The sequence below is a fragment of the Vipera berus genome (genome assembly GCF_964194415.1).
Source record: "Vipera berus genome assembly, chromosome: 5".
In the NCBI taxonomy this organism is placed as follows: domain Eukaryota; kingdom Metazoa; phylum Chordata; class Lepidosauria; order Squamata; family Viperidae; genus Vipera; species Vipera berus.
In genome coordinates this window covers 550,630-570,159 of record NC_138207.1, presented here as the reverse complement: position 1 = coordinate 570,159, position 19,530 = coordinate 550,630, and the positions used below count along the sequence as shown (strand labels likewise).

The window sequence follows — 19,530 nt, the reverse complement described above, 5'->3', positions numbered from 1 at the left end:
CCTACCATCGGGTAGGAGATACAGGAGTATAGCCAGCCGCACCAACAGGCTGAAGAACAGCGTCTATCCGTGGGCTGTCAGGCTCCTGAACGGAAAATAACTTTATGCGAGGCCAGTGTGTTGTGCAATTAGTTCACATGGCGTAATAAGATGGAGGGTTTGTGTCATTGTAAGCTGGGGGTCGGGGGCACGAAGGGAGGCTCAGCCAATCTCAACGTATACATGGTTGTACTTTGACAATAAAGGTTCATTCATTCTTGAAGGTAGATAGGTTTTGTTATACTGTCTGTATAACTAGGCAGACTTTGGACACTCGTTGATTGCATTATTAATTGTAATATATTGCTATGCCTTCTTGTGTTCAGTTCTGTTTACTTCTGTTTTGTTTGAATAATCCTTCTTTTCTCTAGACTAGCCGCACCCAATTCCTGCGACCGTTTGTCATGTGTTTTAATCTCCAGGCCCTTGATCGTCTTAGTTGCTCTTCTTCAGCTTTTCCCTCCCTGACCCCCATCCTCCCACTTCCTCTCCAACCTGTGCAGCACCCTTATGAATTTCCCGTGACACTCACCACACCTCACACCCTCATCTGCCTCCTACCTCTTGCACACCCGTGCACACCCTTCCCAACCCTCATCATAACTCATGCACCTCCTCACTCTCTACCCAGACCCTGCTGCCTTGGACTTGCAAATCCCTGCCAGCTTCCACATGGATTTTGCTGGTGGGAAGCTGTCACTGAGCACTGGAAATGACAATGTCGCAGTTCCGACAGATGGAGCTCTTCAAAGAACTTTGAGGCATTGTTTGCCTTAAAGAATCTTTATTTGAGTAGCACAGCATCGGCACTAACATAGTGGAAGCCAAAAACTGAGTTCCCCTCCCCTGAGCACATAGTATCAAAGCACAATTTCCTCCCCCAGTTAACAGTCATAAATCACAATCCCCAATTAGTTTGAAATGCGAGCTTCCCCCCAGCTCTCCAGCCCGCCAATTCTTTATCATCTCTTATTTCAATGACCTTGATTCTCACACTAGGTTCAGTATTATTATGTCTAGCTAAACTCTCATGCACATCCCTCCCCCCAACATCATCTAACTCTAACTCTAAAAGCAAAAGCAAAAGAAAATGGTTGCATCTCCATCTGTTGTCAATGCAAAAACATCCCATGTTAGCAGCGTTGACAGACAACCACCACAGCTGACTGTGGTAGTAAGAGCCACAGCTTTCCCAAATTTCAGTCCCAAGGGAATAAGAAGTCCCAAATTTTGCATACATTCTGTAAATTAGCTAACCTAAAGTACAATTTGTTCAAACGTTGCTGCCCTACGTATTATGCACTGTTTTGCCCAGCTGAAGGTTATAAAGAGACAAACAGATGGGAGAGTTTTTTTGCAGCGTATAAGCTGGCAAGAAAGAGGGAGCGAGCGCTTTTTCCAAAAAGGGAAGAGAAATCCCAGGGGTGTTATATTCGAGAGCAATCATGGGAGGGATCTCAGCGAGGCAAAGGAGGTGAAAGGAAAGATTAAAAAAAACAAAGTACTGGACTCTCTTGCAAACAGGATTGTAGACCGGCAAACCTTTCCAGAGAAAAGCCTATTTAAGGCTTTCAACCAAGGGGAAAGCAAATTAAGTGTGCCAGCTAAAGTTACAATGGGCTGGGAGAGGCAGGCCTAGAAATTGGAGACCACGGCGAGTGTCCCTGTCCCGAAGACCAAGGATACGCAGAGGGCCAAGTTCTTCCACAGCAAGCCAGCTTCTCCACCCTGGGCAACTTTAAGACTTGTGGACTTCAACTCCCAGAATTCCCCAGCCAGCATGCGCTGGCTGAGGAATTCTGGGAGTTGAAGTCCACAAGTCTTAAAGTTGCCCAGGGTGGAGACCCCGCTTCTAAAGGAAGCCAAGATCGGGCTTGCCAAAGACGGCAGGGAAAAGCTAGCTGTTGGACTGTCTGACTTCTCCCACTTGCATTTCTGGGGCTCAGGAATCCCTCAGCCTTGCTGCCTCCCCCCCCCGTGGGGCAGCCCACTCCCTTCTTTCTTCCAGCCAGACGGTTTGAGTTGCTACGATCTGAGTGAGGCTTGAAGGAGTAAAACCAGCCAAGATCTCCAAGCTAGCAAGGCCCCTGAACACAAATTCAGGCTCTTCTCAAGTTATGTCCGGTTGCTGACAACCTACATTGTAACGGAACACGAAAAAGAGATCTAGGACCGCGGTTTCAAAGTTCTGGTGTCCAGCCCCCCCCCCCCCGCCTCCCACAGCCGCTTCCCCTGAGGTCACAGGAACCAGACCCCGTGGCACAATTTACAATGTTTTGCAAAAAAGCACCCCACAGCGAACAATGCACTGCGTTCACTTTACAACCCCCGAATTCGCTTAACAACTGCCACAAAAAAGGTCCTAAAATTGGATCCAGTCACGCAGTGACCCGCTTTACAACTATCACAAGTTAGGACTATGATTGAGGGGCTCCCTTGCGGTCGTAACTAGAGGACTCTCTGCAGTCTCCCTAATAGCTTGCTGAAGTGTTTGCTGGCTCCCTGGCTAGCTTAATGGTAATAGAATAGAGCTGCAAGGGGCCTTGGAGGTCTTCTAGTCCAGCCCCCTGCTCGAGCAGGGGAACCTATACCATCTCAGACAAGTGACTGTCCAGCCTCTTCTTAAAAACCTCCAGGGATGACGGAGCACCCACGATTTCTGAAGCTTAAACCCTCACTTCTATTTTTACCAGGAAGTAGCCAAATGCAAAAGCTTCAACGCCTTTTTATTCATGGTGTAATCTCACTATAAACTGTCAATCTAATTTATGTTAGGATTAGCAGTTGACATCGTGGCTGGCAGCTTTTATCATGCAACTATGTAAAAGGTTGCTTGTGCCCTCCGGAAGGGGCAGCTCTTGGGGCGCTGCTCGGATAAACTGGGCGCAAGAGGCTCATGCGGTGCCCTCTCCTAAAGTGGGTCCTGCCCCAAAGCTTCTGGGCCCTCTGAGGATCTGGGCGTCGGCCTGACCCTGGCAGCCACTGCCAGCCTGGCTCTGAGCGGAGAGGGGAAGGGGAGCCCACGGGAGGCCTCGGGGCTGCCATCCTGGCCTGGCACAGCGCAGCCTCCCTGCCTGTTGAGGGGCGGCATTTCTGGAAGGCTTCCTCTTTAGGAGGGACCTTTGCCATCCTATACAGGCAGTCCTCAACTTACAACAGTCCATTTAGTGACCTTGCCAAGTTACCACAGTCACAGGAAAAAAAAACCTAGGACCGTTTACACTTAACGACCGTTGCATCAAACCCCCTGCTCAGGGGATCAAAATTTGGACACTCGGCAGCTGGTTCCTATTTATGACGGCTGCAGCATCCGGTTGTCATGCGGTCCACTTTGGCGACTAGAATAGAATAAGGAACAGAATAGAATAGAATAGAATAGAATAGAATAGAATAGAATAGAATAGAATAGAATAGAATAGAATAGAATAGAATAGAATAGAATAGATAGAATAGAATAGAATAAATATTGGAATATAGAATAGAATAGAATAGAATAGAATAGAATAGAATAGAATAGAATAGAATAGAATAGAATAGAATAGAATAGAATAGAATAGAATAGAATAGAATAGAATAGAATAGAATAGAATAGAATAGAATAGAATAGAATAGAATAGAATAAATATTGGAATATAGAATAGAACAGAACAGAACAGAACAGAACAGAACAGAACAGAACAGAACAGAACAGAACAGAACAGAATAGAATAGAATAGAATAGAATAGAATAGAATAGAATAGAATAGAATAGAATAAATATTGGAATATAGAATAGAATAGAATAGAATAGAATAGAATAGAATAGAATAGAATAGAATAGAATAGAATAGAATAGAATAGAATAGAATAGAATAGAATAGAATAGAATAGAACAGAATAGAATTGGAAGGGACCTTGGAGGTCTTCTAGTCCAGCCCCCTGCTCAAGCAAGAGACCCTAGACCATTTCAGACAAGTGACTCTCTAGTCTCTTCTGTATGTCGAAGACTACCTGAATACCCCCTTTCTTGATTTCCCCTTATCTCTCCCTTCCCACCCGGCCCCACAGGGACCAGGCAGGGTCCGACCTCTCCACTCAAGGGGGACCCCGGAGTAACTACCTCCGCAGAGGCTCTGTGATGGGCCCGCCAAGGCAGGCCAGGCAGAGGGCGACCCGTCCAGTGGCATTCCGAGGCAGGACCTCCAAACAAGGAGAATAAACTAATCTATAATTAAGGAGCAAGAAGCTAAGAGGGAAGGTTACTGGGGAAGCTCAAAGACAAAACTAAATGGGTCAGACCTGCACTGCCCAGTAGCAAAACTTTCCACCGGCCTCTTGGCCTGGCGCTCTTTGTAACCAGCCTGATTACAACTGAAACGGAGAAGAGATTTCCCCCGAAGCACTTTCGCTTGCTAAATATTTGCTACTACAGTTTGTACTCTTGCTATGCCCAGGAGCTCCTTTCTAAGACGTGAGATAATATTCAAACTGCGTTCTTTTTTTCCCTGGGACATTGTGCAAAATGGAACGCTGCCGTAACAACAAGAGATGACTTAATGTACTATATCAGGGGTCTTCAAACTTGGCCCTTTTGTGACTTGTGGACTTCAACTCCCAGAATTCCTCAGCCAGCATGCGGCTGAGGAATTCTGGGAGTTGAAGTCCACAAGTCATAAAAGGGCCAAGTTTGAAGACCCTTGTACTAAATTAATGTCCAGCCATCCTTAATGGCACCACATCCACATGGAAGGAAGTGAGCAGTGGGGCAGCACAAGGCTCCGTCTTAGGCCCAGGACTCTTCAACATCTTTGTCAATGACTTAGATGAGGGAATAGAAGGGGAACTCATCAAATTTGCAGATGACACTAAGCTGGTGGGAATAAGTTGTTGGTTGGTTGTTCCTTGATAAGACTGCTGCTTAGTGCACAGTGCTTAATTTGGTGTTTGAGTTGACAACACCCTACATTTTAGAAGATGAGCTCAAGATCCAGAGGGATCTCGACAGATTTGAACACTGGGCCCTGTCCAACAAAATAGATAAGCCACAAACATCCACAAAGAAGAGGGAGTCAAGCTATTCTTCAAAGCACCAGAAGGCAGGACAAGAAGTGACAGATGGAAACTCATCAAGGAGAGAAGCAACCTGGAACTAAGGAGGAATTTCCTGACAGTGAGGACAATTAACCAGTGGAACAGCTTCCCACCAGAAGTTGTAGGTGCTCCATCCCTGGAGGCTTTCAAGAAGAGGCAGGATTGCCACTTGTCTGGAATGGCATAGGGTCTGCTGCTTGAGCAGGGGGCTGGACTAGAAGACCTCTAAGGTCCCTTCCGTTATTGTGTTAAATGTGATTCAGTGGTGAGAAAAGTAAGGTTTTACATTTAGGCAGGAAAAACCAAATGCACAGGTGTAGAATAGGAGCTACGTGGCTCAACAGCAGTAACTGTGAGCGGGACCTAGGACTCCTGGTGGACAGCCACTTATGGCTCAGCCAGCAGTGTGCTGCTGCCCCCCCCCCCAAAAAAGCCAGCTCAGCCCTAAGCTGCATCAAAAGAGAGACAATATCAAGATCAGGTGGAGTGTTAATACCACACCATGATTTTCACAGCACTGGTGAGGCCACAGGTGGAATCCTGCATCCAGTTCTGGTCATCACGATACAAAAAAAGATGTTGAGAGATTGGAGAGAGTGCAGAGAAGAGCAGCAAAGGTGGTCAGGGGGCCGGAGGCTAAACTGTGTGAGGACCAGTTGAGGGACCTAGTTGGTACTTCGCCTACTGAAGAGAAGGACTAGGGGTGACATGTCTTCCAAAGCTTGAGGGGCTGCCACAGAGAAGAGGCGATTGACTTACTCGCCAAAGCACCTGATTGTACCACAAAGAGTAACGGGTGAGTCTTATCAAAGAGAGATCCAATCTAGAAGTAAGGAGAAATTTTCTGACAGTGAGAGCAATTAATCAATGGAACAATTTGCCTCCTGAGGTTGTTGGTGCACCATCACTGGAGGTTTTCAAAACTAGGCTACACAACCATTTGAGTGGGATGGTATAAGGCAGGGGTAGGCCACCTTGGCTCTTTGATGACTGGTGGACTTCAACTCCCAGAATTCCTCAGCCAGTCTGGCTCAGCTTGGAAACCTCTCCCTTTCCCCTCAGCATGGCTGGCTCAGGAAATCTGGGAGTTGAAGTCCACCAGTCATGAAACAGCCGAGGTTGCCTACCCCTGGTATAGGGTCTCCTCCTTGAGCAGGGGGTTGGACTAGAAGTCCTCTGTGGTCCCTTCGCATCCTAGGATTCTATGATTGATGTTCCCCAAGAAAGCAGTAGGGTGTGTTAGCGCTTCAGACCATCCGCCACAGACTCGTGTCTACAGGAAGGGGGTGGCAAAATATGCCGGTTTGTGGAGTCTTTGTTGGTCTCTGAAGTTGGCTGTTTTCTTGCAGACGTTTCCTTATCCAGATGGGGAACAGCTTCAGCGCTGGGAGGGAGGGAGGGAGGGAGGGGACCAGTGGTTTGACTCAGCCGGTTCGCACCACTTCGGCAGAACCGGTAGCCAATTTTTTGTTGCCCAGGCCCAGAATGGACTTCCAGAAGCAGCATCCACACAGAGAACCGGTCGTTCACTTATTCGAATCCCACCACTGGATGGTGTCCGGTTTGTATACCCTGTCAGTCCCAGAAGGCAACTGGACTTTGTTTCTTCTCTGAAGACATTTCACTTCCCGTCCAAGAAGCTTTTTTCAGCTGAAGAAGCTTCTTGGGTGAGAAGCAAAATGTCTTCAAGGAAAACCAAAAAGGTCCAGTTGCCTTTTGGGGGGGAAAGCACCTTTGGGACAAGATCCCCAGCCTGGATGGTGGAGACCCTCCTCAGACAGACCCTGTCAATATTGGGGGTGGGAGTGCTGTTGTCTCCTCTTGATTAGGCTGTTGCTTAGTGCCTCGTTGCGTGTCTGAGCTGACAACACCCAGATAGGCAGGAATTAACACCTGGCAAACAATCAAGCGATAATCAATGTCCTCATCAAGGAATCACCAGCTCAGACAAACAGTCAAACAGTAAAGCAACAGCCCAATCACACACACACCCCAACACTGAGAGGGCAAATTACTGTATGTACAGTTAATCCTCAAATTATGATCACAATTGCGATGAGAATTTCTGTTACTAAGCAAGGCAGTTGCTAAATGAGTCACACCTGATTTTGCAACCTTTTTGGCCATGGTTGTTAAGCGAATCATTGCAGTTAAGTGTACCACAAGGTTGTTAAATGAATCTGGCTCCCTCCCCCCCCCCGTATTGACTTTCCTTGTCAGAGACCATCTGGGAAAGTGGCAGGAGTGCCAGGGACGCTGCAGCCATGGCTGCCAAGCACCCCAATTCTGATCACGTGGCCATGCGGATGCGGCCATGATCGGACGCCGGAAAACTGGTTGTAGGTCATTTTTTTCAGTACCCTCGTAACTTTGAAGGGTCGCTAAACAAACAGTTGTAAGATGAGAACTACCTGTAACTAGGAAGCAAACACCCACCCACCCCTTCTAGCCCTGATGATGTTACCTAGTTGGGTCATGAAATGTCTGCAAGGAAACCAGCAAGCTCAGAGTGCATCAAGAACCCTATTCTTTTCTTCTTCTTCCTCCTCTTCCTCCTCCTCCCCCTCCTCTCCAGAAAGCCCCCCCCCTTCTACCCCTGATGATGTTACCTCGTTGGGTCATGAAATGCCTGCAAGGAAACCACAAAGCTCAGACAGCACCAAGGACCCTATTTTCCTCCTCCTCCTCCTCCTCCTAATCCCCTTTACCTTTTAGCCCTGTTGATGTTACCTAGCTGGGTCATGAAATGCCTGCAAGGAAACCACCCAGCTCAGAGAGCACCAGGACTCCCCCCACCCAGTCTTCTTTCTCCACCTCCTCCTCTCCACAATCCTCTCTCCCCTCTGGCCCTGATGATGTTCCCTAACTGGGTCCGAAAACGTCCACAAGAAAACAGCCCTGTTTGGAGACCACTGAAGACACACACACACACACACACACACACACACACACACACACACACACACACACACACACACCAGTTCATTCCTGAGCTCCTGGGGCTCTCTTGTACTGTATCAATATTCCAGTCTGGATCTGATCTAGAAGCCCCTCTTTCCAAATTATGTCCTTCCTGTCACTCAGCTAGGAGAAGTAGAACTCGTGCTGGGGAAACCCATAACTTCCAGTTGCAGAAGAAAAGAACCACCCCACCCCCCATGGATACATCCATGGACCCCCTCCCCAGAGCAGGTTCTCCCCCAGAAGGAGCTTCTAGCAGCAGCAATGGGGGAGAATTTCCCAAAGCGCCTGAAGGCAGGACGAGAAGCAACGGATGGAAACTAACCAAGGAGAGAAGCAACCTGGAATTAAGGAGAAACTTCCTGAAAGTGAGGACAATTAACCAGTGGAACAGAAGTTGCCTTCAGAAATCCTGGGCGCTCCGTCACTGGAGGTTTTTAAGAAGAAACTGGACAGTCCCTTGTCTGAAATGGTATATGGTCTCCTGCTTGAGCAGGGGGCTGGACTAGAAGACCTCCAAGGTCCCTTCCAGCTCTATTCTGATTGATTGATTGATTGATTGATCGATTGATTGATTGAGAAAGGGATTTTTAAGAACCGAAAAGAGCCTTGATGCAGCAAGTGGGGAGGGGGATTGGGGGGGGGTGTTGTGAAGGATTTCCCCAGTGCTGAGCAGCCTGAACGGGCAAAATAAAGTGAAGAGGCCTGGAGGGGGAGGATACCAGACCCTGCCAACCTCACCCTTCCCTCGCATCCCCATCCCCACCCAACCCCTGACAAAGAGACCTGCCAGCCCTCCTGCTATGGGGGGCGGTGCCCCAGGGTCTCTAAACAAGGCCTTGGGGGGCTGCTTCTCTCAAGGAGAGCTGTGGGCAGCATCAGCCTAGCAGAAGCCCAGGGGCAGCTTTGGGGGTGAACCGTGGGGAGAGTCCCCCTGCCCTTACCATCTCATCGTCCTCCCCCTGGTTGAGCAGGGCACGTTGGGGGTCCATTGGAAGCTCCCCCCCCATAGGAGCGTCCTTCCTTGCTGCCTCGGGTGGAGGAAAGGCGATGGCCCCTCCGGTTGCCAAAAGCTGATCTCCGGGCAGGATCACCTCCCGGCGCATAAGGTTGCTCCCGGAGTTGTGGAATGCACACGCTATTTTTGCAATCACCGGAGCTGAGAAAACCTGTTCCACTCGGCCGGCCTCCAGATGTTATGTAAGCCCTTAAGAGGGCGGGTGCAGGCCTGACTCCCATGTGAGAACGCGACTCCCGGTCTCAGAGAGCGGACGGCTTTGCCCGTCCTGCTCCCACCTGTGCATGGACCTCCCTACCCAGAATCCCCGGGCATTTGCCTTTGGCTGTGCAGGAGGGAGAGACCCCCCAAAGCACCTCTGACTTTGCGGTCGGTGATCGGAGTCCCAGGCTTTGAGCTGCAGGGCTGACGTTGCCGCCAGGTCTGATGCTTGGAGGCCCCTTGAGATTCCCCACCCCCATTAAAGGGGTTCCGGGAATGATCTGGGGAGGAAGGAAGGCCAGACTGTCCCTGGGCGAGGCTTTAACCGGGGGATCTCCACTCGTGCTAAGTTTAAGACTTTTGGGTTTCAACTGCCAGAATTCCCCAGCCAGTCATGCTGACCTAAGTTTACTGGGTTTACTGGATTCTCTCCTCGGTTTGTTCATCTTGGAGTCACAGGGGTTGAGTTGACCTGTATTCACAATACATCATCAGTCAAATGAGGAACAGTTCCGCCTCACTCAACCCAGAACCGGGACCAACCCCGGCCTTGTTCCTCCCCTAATTCCGGGCAGTGATCAATCCATGGTGCTCAACCCTGACTCGCCCAGGCTGGGATGGCATCTCCGTGGGCAGAGGCCCTGCCACCTTCCACGCCCAGCACTGCCTCCCACAATGGCCTGATTCATCCCATCAAGCCCTCCCTCCCCTTCTCCAAGTGTCTTCTTGTGCAGGCCAGGGCCGCCCCCAGGCCATTGGGTGGAATATACCCCCCCCCAGAAGAAGTACGGAAGAAGTGAGTTGGAAGGGATCCTGGAGGTCTTCTAGCCCAGTGGCCCCCAACCTTTTGGGCACCAGGGACCGGTTCTGTGGAGAGAGGTTTTTCCACGGACCGGAGGGGCTGGTTTCACGTGCTGCCTGCATCCCGCGGATGGGGCTTTGCTTGTTTCTGTGTCCCGTTTTCTGGCATGCTTTGACCTGGGGCTAGTTCATGGACCGGAGGTTGGGGACCCCTGTTCTACTGTAGTCCAACCCTCTGCTCAAGCAGGAGACCCTAGACTCTTTCAGACAAACAAAAACCTCCACTGATGGAGCACCCACAACTTCTGGAGGCAAGCAGTTCCACTGATTAATTGTCCTGACTGTCAGGAAGTTTCTCCTTAGTTCCAGGTTGCTCCTCTCCTTGATTAAGTTTCCATCCGTTGCTTCCTGTCCTGCCCTCATGAAGCCTTTGGGGAATAGGCTTCCTTCTGACAGCCCCTTAGTCTGGCATCTCCATCTCCTAAAGGTTGGAGCTGGGCACCTGCCACCTGCAGCCTCCAGCTAGCGTGGCAGAAGGTGGCCTCAACAGATCCTCCTCCCAGCGCATTCTCCCAGAGAGGGTTCCCAGCGTGAGTCAGAGAGACGCCGGCGGCGTTGCGCTTCCCTGCTGGGAAGGAGAGGGCTCCACCTGCAGATGACAAGCATCCGAAATCTCCCTCTTCAGAGTTGCAGAGCTGAAGACCGCCCCCACCCTGGAACTCGCCTCTGGCTGCCTCTGTCGGGAAATTGTCAAGTGGGTTGCAAAAGTCGGGATGTTGTTCCCACATCAAGCAAGCTTGGTTGCTGTTGACCAAGCAGTGAACCACATTCCTGCCAGGATGTCCCAAAGGCGCTTTTCAAAAGGCAGCTGGTTTTCCCTTACTTTGTTTTTCTCTGAAGACGTGGCTTGGAAAAGTTCAGAAGCTTCTTGGATGAGAAGGGAAACGTTTTCAAGGAAAACCAAAGAAAATCCGGTTGCCTTTCGGAAAAAGCACCTTTGGGACAACCGCGACCTGGATGATGGAGAATCTCCAGAGACGTTCCTGCCAGGACGTCCCTTCAGTGGGAGCCCCTGCAGATGTGGGGCTGTGTGGCCCCCATGGGGTGAAGAAAGGGGGCCTCGCACGCCGTCTATGCCTCTTTGTCATCAGGATTCGGGGATCAGAGAAAGCGTCTGGCCCGAAACGTTTGCGGTCCTCTTTTTCTCCAAACTGTAGTAAACAGCTCAGAGATCCAAGTGGGGCTTCTGACAGGGGAGACTGCCGTATTATGGTCTGGGGTCTCTGATGGCTGCCTGACGCCTGGCTCCCTACCACCTCCTCTGAGAAGGGGGTCCTACCCCCTCCATCCCCCGATCTTAGGACAGGGCATGGCTCCCCATGGTTCTCCCTTGAGCAGAGCCAGTTGGGACCCCCGGTGCCCACCCTGACAGTCCTCGGGGCACAAACTGCCCGCTACTCAGGAAACCTTTGGGCTCCTGGCATGGGGAGCAAGGAACCCTGGCTTGGCAGGCCCAGCCCTGGTCTCTGGGTGGAACTTAAGGTGTGGATTTCGATTTATAAAGCTTTTCATGGTTCGGTGCCCAAATATCTCCAGAACCAGCCTGGACAATCAGGTGAACAAGGGGAAACAGCTGGGGACATTTGGGGGGGGCTGAACTGGGCAGGCACTGCTTTCCTGTTGGAGCACCAGCCCCCCCCCCAGGGAAACAGCTTGGCCCACGTTTTGAAAACTTTTCTTCCAGAGTCTCCTTTAAGCTTTTATTGTTCATTTCTTGGTGGGTCTTTTGTTGTCATTCATGACATGTGGGGATATTTTTAGGAGCCACCATGGATGGTTTAATTATCTTTTTGACTTCTCCGTCAGCTGCCTGACTGTGACGCAGAAGAGATGGATGCATTTGATAAATGGGTGAATTAATAACCCCCATTCCACCTTTATTTCTCCGCCCTCTTTTTAAAAAAAAAAACAAAACATCTGGTTAGTGGGATTGTCTAGGGTCTGGTGGTCCTTTCCTGCCCTCTGTGAGCAGGCCGTCCCTGGCTGAGGCCTCTTGCAAACTGTCACAGGCGGGTACACAACACGGGATGCCACTTTAAATGTTGTGCTGTTGTTGATTGCTAAGACTTGTTCACTGGGGTCTTTGCGGGCTTTAGCAGCTTGATTTGTTATTGTGGTTTTTTTGTGTTTTGTTTCACAGTACAGGTATTCCTCGACTTTACAGCTGTTCTTTTACTGACCGTTCAAAGTTACATCATCACTGAAAAAGTGACGTACGACCATTTTTCACACTTACGACGGTTGCAGCATCCCCTGTGGTCACGTGATCAAATTTCAGACGCTTGGCCACTGTCTCATACTTATGACGGTCACAGCATCCCAGGGGGGGGTCACCTGATCCACTTTTGCGACCTTCTGATAAGCAAAGTCAAGGTGAGGGGAGCCAGATTCACTTAACGACCGGGTTACTAAATTAACGGCTGCAGGGATTGGTTTAACGACTGTGGCAAGGAAGGTCGTAAAATGGGGCAAAGCTCACTTAACAAATGTTTCACTTAGCAACAGAAATTTTTGGGCCCGTTGCGGTCGTATGTCCAGGACTGCCTGCCGCATGCAAAAGCCTGTGATATAAATACTGTACATAAATAAATCATTTCGAAGTGCAGAAACACGAGTCCGGGGTGTGTGTGCTGGCATTTTCAAAATGCCCAGGCCGAGGGCCACAAATGCCAGCGCTCGCTGAGCCATTGGGCTGCCAACGTTGCCTGACGGGCGTCCTGCCAAGACCAGGCTGTGCAACATGGAACGTGGCTCTTCAGCTCGGTCAGAACTTGTGGCGGGGCTGCAGTGAAGTTCCCACCCTCAAAAGGGCCCCCCTTCAAGGCACAGGATTCTGGGGGGAGGGTGTGTTTTCCCTCCCAAGAAGGGAAAAAATGCCTCCCACCCCAGCCCCGGTGCCCCCCCCCCCGGTTTCTTCAGGGGGGGCCCTCAGGCCTTTGCCAGTTGCTCAGCTCAGGGCTGGGAAGGCCTGCAGTCACCCCCTCCCCCCAGTTGCCAGTTGTGCAGCAGAGGGGGGCCTGGGTGAAAGAGCCCCAAGGCCCCACCCCAGGGCTGGGTTCACCCCAGCCTTCCTCCAGGGCCCCAAAGAGCTTCTGCAAAGGCTGCAACTTTTGATAGGATCAGGGGGGAAAGCATCAGCTGTATGGACCGCAAGTGTGTCAGTTGCATTTAATTAAAGCCGGGGGGGGGGCTCTTTCTCGGCTGTTCTTGGAACGGAAAATGTTGAAGAAAGATGAAGTTCTGCGAAAAGGGCCAGGATGGCAGCCCCTGATCTGCTCCTTTAAGCAGACCACTCTGTCGTCATCATCATCGCCATCACGCAGGCCCCCACTGGACCCCAACATTTAAACAAAAATCAGTGTAAATAAAATAGTAGCAGCAATTTCCAGATTTCAGCAACCTGCCCCTGCAATGCCCAAAGGAACCACTAGAGAACCCCAGAGCACAGGGAAAGACTGACCCCTGCTGGGCACAAGTGGCCATCCAGAACCGCAGCTGGCTGTTTCTAGCATGAGAGATGGAGGTCCCAGAAAGGACCCCGGAGATTCCTGAGACACCCAAATAGGGGAAAATGGGGGGACTTTCTGGGCCTCAAGAAAGAGAGGCAGGAGAGAGGCCTGCTGGCGAAGGATGGGAAGGAAAGAAAGACGGGACCCTGGGCGGGGAAGGAAGCAGGAAGCTGGGCCAGATCCGAGGAGTGGAGGGCTTCCCCGGCTGCCTTCACACATGACTCTTTTGCAGCCGCAGGCATCTGGAGGGCGGAAGGGTGAGGAAGGCTGTCCCTGGGTTTTGGGGGGGGACTGGAACAGCTGTGACCCCTCCCAGCCCCTCTTTGGCCCAGGGCCGCCCAGGAGAAGCTTCCGGAGCAAGCCCGCCCTCCCCTCCAAGGATGTGGGGCATGGGAAGGATGCTTAACAGGGCAGGGTCTTAGGGGACCTTCCCCACATCTGATTTCTTTGGGACCCTCCACGCAACCCCTCCATCAGGGCAGGCAGACTCACCGCCCCTCCCCCAGCTCTTTCCCAGGCTCCCAATTGAGCTTCCCTCCCTGCTCCTGTCTCCTCCCCACTGCTGACCCCTGGTAGGCATCTCCCAGCTGCTCTCTGACATCTCTGAGACCCACAGGGCAGGTGCCAGGGGGCACCCAGGGCCGGTGCCTTGAGGTCGGGCCAGCCGTGCTGCCAGCAGAGCAGCGTTTGTGGCACGGCTGCTCGTGGCTGACAAAGGCCGGGTTGGCGTAGGTGGGGCCTGGCCCTTCGAGCGGGATGGCCGTGGAGCTCGAGACATCCGTCCTGTCGCTGGGGGGCCAGGCCGAGTCCTCCTGCAGGGCCCGGCGGAGCTGCTTGTAGCGACTGCTGGACTGGTACCCCACGGCCCTCTTGATCCGCTTCCAGAGCGCCCGGTTCTCTATCAGCCATTCCTGCAGGGGGAGGAAGGCAGGGTGCCCTGAAGGCAGCTGAGATGCAAGTCCTGTGAGTGTGCGCACGCACAGACGCACACGCACACACACATACACCCTCACACAGAGATGATTGAAGATTGGGGGGCATCACTGCCTTTTTAAAATTAAAACAAAAGTTTTAAAAGTTTTGAGTAAACCACCCCATTGTTCCCATAACTGGGACCCTTCATTTTATTCATTTATGTTCATTTTCTAAATGGGGGGTCAGTCTCACTGCAGGTGTCCCCCCCCCAGAGCACAGGTTCCAATCTGACCCTGGATGCAAAGGTGGGGGGGAGCCCAGGTGGGAGGGAGGAGGGGTCAGTGAATTCCAAATTGCAGAAACGCCCGTCCGGCCCTTCTACCCTTCCTGCCGTGGGGCACGAGGGGGGGCCACCCAGCCAACAGGCCCGGAAGGGGGCAGCCCTCCTTCCACTTCCAGGCCATGGGGGGGGAGCTTGTTTCCAGCTGCTGAAAGGCAGGAAGGCAGAAACGGAGCCGCCCAAAGGGAGCGAAAAACCCCTCCAGCCTCAGGGCAGATGCCAGCCGTGCCACCCGCTGCCCACAGGTGAGCTGCCACGGGCGGGGAGGGGGCCCTGCAGGCAGCAGGGACTGTGGCTAAGCCCTCGTGTAATCCTGAGGGGGGGAGTTTTCGGCTGGGGGGCAAAGCAGGACCCCACTCACCTCCACGGTGAAGGAGGCGATGAAGGCAACCAGCAGCAGCCCAAGGAGCCAGACCCTCCAGAGGGTGGGGGTGCACACCAGCTGTGGGGGGTGGAGATGGCAGGGAGGGGTGAGAGAGGGGGGCTCTGCATCTTGCTCCTACCCACCACCCACACCTGGGTGCCCCTCCCCTCCCAGCAACGCACCCTTCTGGCCAAAGACTCTCTGCCTCCCCTGGCAAGCAACTGTCCGGCTCTCTGCAAACGCCCCCCCGCCCCACCCCCTTCTTGGGGTCCATCTGTCCCAACCTGGAGCCCCCCCCTCAAGAAGGCTGGACTAATTCCCATCATGCACTGCAAGCGCAACCCTGGATCCTGGATTGCAGGCATGCTTGAGACTCCCAGGTTCTGGGGTGGGAGGGGGGTCCTAGAGGGGATCTTCACCCCCCCCACACTGCTTTGGTCACAGGGAAAGTCCTGCTCCTGGGGGTATAAGCATGGGCAGGACCAGATGCCAAGAGGGCAAGCTTGGCTGCAGGCCAGGGGCCAAGCCTGGGAGACAACAGACAGCAGGCTGCTGAAATTTAGCAGACAGAGAAAGAGAGAGAGAGAGAGAGAGAGAGAGAGAGAGAGAGAGAGAGAGAGAGAGAGAGAGAGAGAGACAGAGAGACAGAGAGACAGAGACAGAGACAGAGACAGAGACAGAGAGAGAGAGACAGAGACAGAGACAGAGACAGAGAGAGAGAGAGACAGACAGAGAGAAAGAGAGACAGAGAGACAGAGAAAGAGAGACAGAGAGACAGAGAAAGAGAGAGAGAGAGACAGAGAGAGAGAAAAAGAGAGACAGAGAGAGAGAGAGAGAGAGAGAGAGAGAGAGACAGAGAGAGAGAGAGACAGAGACAGAGACAGAGACAGAGAGACAGAGAGAGAGAGAGAGAGAGAGAGAGAGAGAGAGAGAGAGACCCACTTTCTTTCTTTGCTGATGAAAGCTGAGCCACACAAGTGACTGACTGCTGCTCTAAGCCTTCACATCAACTCTGCCGCCCCACCTGGAGGCAGCCCGAGAGGATTTGCCCCTCCGCCCACCCCACCTTTCCAGGCTGTTGGCTGAGCCTCCTGCCAAGCTCAGGAGCCCGGAAGGGGCTCACCTGAGGCTCTACCAGCCCCATCTTGGCCAGGCTGAGAAGTGGGTCTCTGGGATGGGCACCCTCCGGACCCCTGTGGCCAGCCCTGCCCCCCCCACCCCTCCGTCCTGCTTACGTCCATCTGGGCATAGAGTCCCTCGAAGTTGGCAAAGAGGAAGAAGAGGCAGACAGCCAGCTGCACCGTCAGGACCGCCATGAAGACGTCTGGAGGAAGAAAAGGGTTGGGGGGGGTGAGGAGAGGGCGGCCCGGGAAGAGGCCAAAGGAGGCGCCAAGGGCTGGTGCCAGCAAGGAAAGGGCCCCAGGGGTGGAGGCTGCAAGCTCCCGGGGTCGCTCCCCGCCTGGCCTCCGGCGGGGACTGGTGGCCGCTCAGCCCCCAGCAAGACCCCTCCCGGCCTCTGCTCGGGGGCTCTCACAGTTTTTGTAGACGGGCTCCCGGAAGGGCTTCCCCTTGGAGAAGACCAGGGCCACCGTCAGGCAGTTGAAGGTGCAAAGGAGCCACACGCTGGTGTTCTCGTAGCTCTGGAAGCCGTGGCTGGGGGGCAGGGGGGCTCCGGGCCCAGGGCCGGGGCCGTGAGTGGCGTTCTCGGGGGAGCAGGCACTGGAAAGAAATGAGGGGGACCTACCTCATCAAATGGCTGTCCAATCTATGAATAGAATAGAATAGAATAGAATAGAATAGAATAGAATAGAATAGAATAGAATAGAATAGAATAGAATAGAATAGAATAGAATAGAATAGAATAGAATAGAATGGAGTGGAGTGGAGTGGAGTGGAGTGGAGTGGAGTGGAGTGGAGTGGAGTGGAGTGGAGTGGAAGGGAATAGGGATAGGGATAGGGATAGGGATAGGGATAGGGATAGGGATAGGGATAGGGATAGGGATAGAACAGAAATAGAGCAGAGCTTGAAGGGACCTTGGAGGTCTTCTAGTCCAGCCCCCTCTTCAAGCAGGAGAACCTATAACCTATCAACAAAAGTCCACTCCCGTACTGTCTCACCATGTTCTTGGTGTTAATTTTAATGCTGCCGTATTTATGCTTTTATGCCTTTGAAAGCTCCTCAGAGTCTCTCCAGATAGTGAGGCGGGGGTGGCACATGAATTAAAATAAATTGGGACCGCAGAGTTCAACAGAAGCAGCCCTTTTAGCCGATGCACCTGGGTCTGTGCCTCGGCCCTCCTGGGCTCCCCACGCTCTATTGGGGGGGTCTCCATGCCATGGGATGGGGGGGGTCTGGCCTACCTGTGGATGTCGCCGGGGGAGTACCACAGCTGCTGCTGCACCATCAGGAAGCCGCAGAGCTGCACGGCCAGGCTGAAGAGCAGGTTCAGCACCACGGAGAGCAGCAGCGGAGGGGCCAGCAGCTGCGTGGGGGGCCGATAGGGCACCAGCCTGGGGTGGGGCCCGTTCAGGCTCACTGCAAGAGGGGGGGGTAGAAAGTGGGGCAGCTGCTACACACACACACACACACACACACACACACACACACACACCCCTGGCCAGAGCAGCTCCAAGGGGGCCAAGCACCACCCCGGGCTTTGGGAAGGCAGGTCCCAGCCTGGAGACTTTGCCCAGCAGGCGTGGAGAGGGGGCTTCAGGGCCCCTGAAGGAACCCCCAATTTTTCACACCTGCAGGGTCCCCCTTGGCAAGGAGGGCATCGTTTCGCACAGGAGAAAAAGGTGGAGCCGCTGCCAGCTTTCCTCTTGGCACACGAGCGCGCTGGCGGGTGGAAGGAAGCAGGATCTGTCCCTAAAGGAGGCTTCCCCCCCCCCCCGCACCAAGCCAGCTTTGCCCGCCCAGAGTGGAGCCTCTGCCAGGCCCAAAGGGGACCAGCCTGTTCCTTGGCAGAGCAGAGGTGACCCGCCCAGGCAGAACCAGGCCTTCTTGCCGTCCCCAGCTCTGTGTAGGGTGTGTGGGGGGAGGGGGGGGGGTCCTTCCTGGGTCTTAGCAAGGCCCTGGCAAGCTTTCCAAACAGGAAGTCCCGCCTCTCCTCCTGGCGTGGTGCTGGGGGGGGACTTACTTGTCATCCCAATGACGGTGGTGATGGCCAGGTCTAGGAAGAGGAACTGGTAATTTGCAAAGGAGTTGAGTTGCTGAAAGCGGGAAGCACAATTGGAGGTCTTGAGCCCCAGAAGGGGTCTCTCCTTCCAGCCCCAGACCTTCTGACTGGAGGGGAGGGAAAGGGGTGGGGGCTTCGGCTTCCCACCATCTCCTTGCAGGGGCTTCCTGGAGCAGAACCCTGGGCTTGGCCAGCCACCCTCCCTTGCTGCAACTGTGGTTTTGCTGCTGGTTGGCAAAAGCTCAGTCTGAACTGCCAGCCCTTAAGCCCCCCACCCCCACCCCGTGGCTGTTGGGACAGAGGTGCAGCGCCCAGGGGGCAAAGGGCCTCCCTTGGCAGGAAAGACAGCCCGTTCAGAAGAGCCCTCTGACCCAGGTCTGGTGGTCCAGAGGGCAGCAACTTCCCAAGGCTGGTCCTTGCCTGGTTCCTGGCGGGACCAACCCCTGCAGTGCCCCCTCCCCAGTTCTGGAAGAGGAGAAGGCAGCCACGGCAACCCACCGTACCCAATAGAGCAAGAGGACGCCAATGTAGCTGGCCAGGCTGAAGAGGGCCATGTACTTGAACATGCAGAAGGAGGTGACCAGGGCAGCCCGGCCGTGCCTGGGGGGGGCAGCAGGAGGAGGAGCGTTAGTGCGGAGAATGGGGGAGGGAGGGGCTCTTTAGAGACCTCAAGACCAGGCCGGTGGGGGGAGGGAGATGGGGGGAGATGGAACTGCTGCAAGGAAATCACGTGGAGCTTTGGGGAGCTTTTCAGCTCCCCCTGGGGGGGGCTTGACCCCCGCTGGAGGAGCAAAGCAGGGCCTTCCTGCCCCGGGCTTCTCCTCCCCGCTCAGGGCTCTTTGCAGGCGCCTGGCTGGAGGCTCCTTTCCCACATGCAACAAGTAGAACCTTCAGCGTCTTCTGCTCCCGTGAGAGAAAGCCCAGCCTGCCCTGGGTGAAGGAGCCGCAGCCCCTCCCCTGAATCGGGGTGTGTGTGTGTGTGTGTGTGTGTGTGTGTGTGTGTGTGTGTTCATAGGCAGCCCAGCTCCGCCAAAGGAGCCCCTCCCAGTATTGAAGCTCCACCTCTCTGCAAA

General features: G+C 53.4%; 2 protein-coding genes across 5 annotated transcripts in view; both read right to left on the bottom strand.

Annotated features, from left to right (window-relative positions):
• The window catches only part of LOC308669319 (putative cation-transporting ATPase 13A5), a gene marked incomplete at its 3' end in the record, with an annotated part of 37,869 nt that extends 28,722 nt beyond the window's left edge, over positions 1-9,147 (bottom strand). The window contains exon 1 of the mRNA XM_081329955.1: positions 9,015-9,147. Within this exon, the coding sequence (XP_081186081.1) occupies positions 9,015-9,080 (66 nt within the window). The remainder of the gene's footprint in view (positions 1-9,014) is intronic.
• A 3,893-nt stretch (positions 9,148-13,040) lies between these two features.
• ATP13A4 (ATPase 13A4) overlaps positions 13,041-19,530 on the bottom strand; it is a 35,853-nt gene continuing 29,363 nt past the window's right edge. For 2 of the 4 annotated variants that reach the window (XM_081329413.1, XM_081329414.1), the window contains 7 exons: positions 18,961-19,057; positions 18,419-18,491; positions 17,640-17,814; positions 16,813-16,997; positions 16,514-16,602; positions 15,276-15,356; positions 13,042-14,570 (listed from right to left, as the gene is read on the bottom strand). In XM_081329413.1, coding sequence (XP_081185539.1) covers positions 14,148-14,570; positions 15,276-15,356; positions 16,514-16,602; positions 16,813-16,997; positions 17,640-17,814; positions 18,419-18,491; positions 18,961-19,057 — 1,123 coding nt within the window. In that variant the 3' untranslated portion in view covers positions 13,042-14,147. Of the gene's footprint in view, positions 14,571-15,275; positions 15,357-16,513; positions 16,603-16,812; positions 16,998-17,639; positions 17,815-18,418; positions 18,492-18,960; positions 19,058-19,530 lie in introns of all 4 variants that reach the window. The other 2 variants (XM_081329411.1, XM_081329412.1) reach the window with 2 other exon arrangements.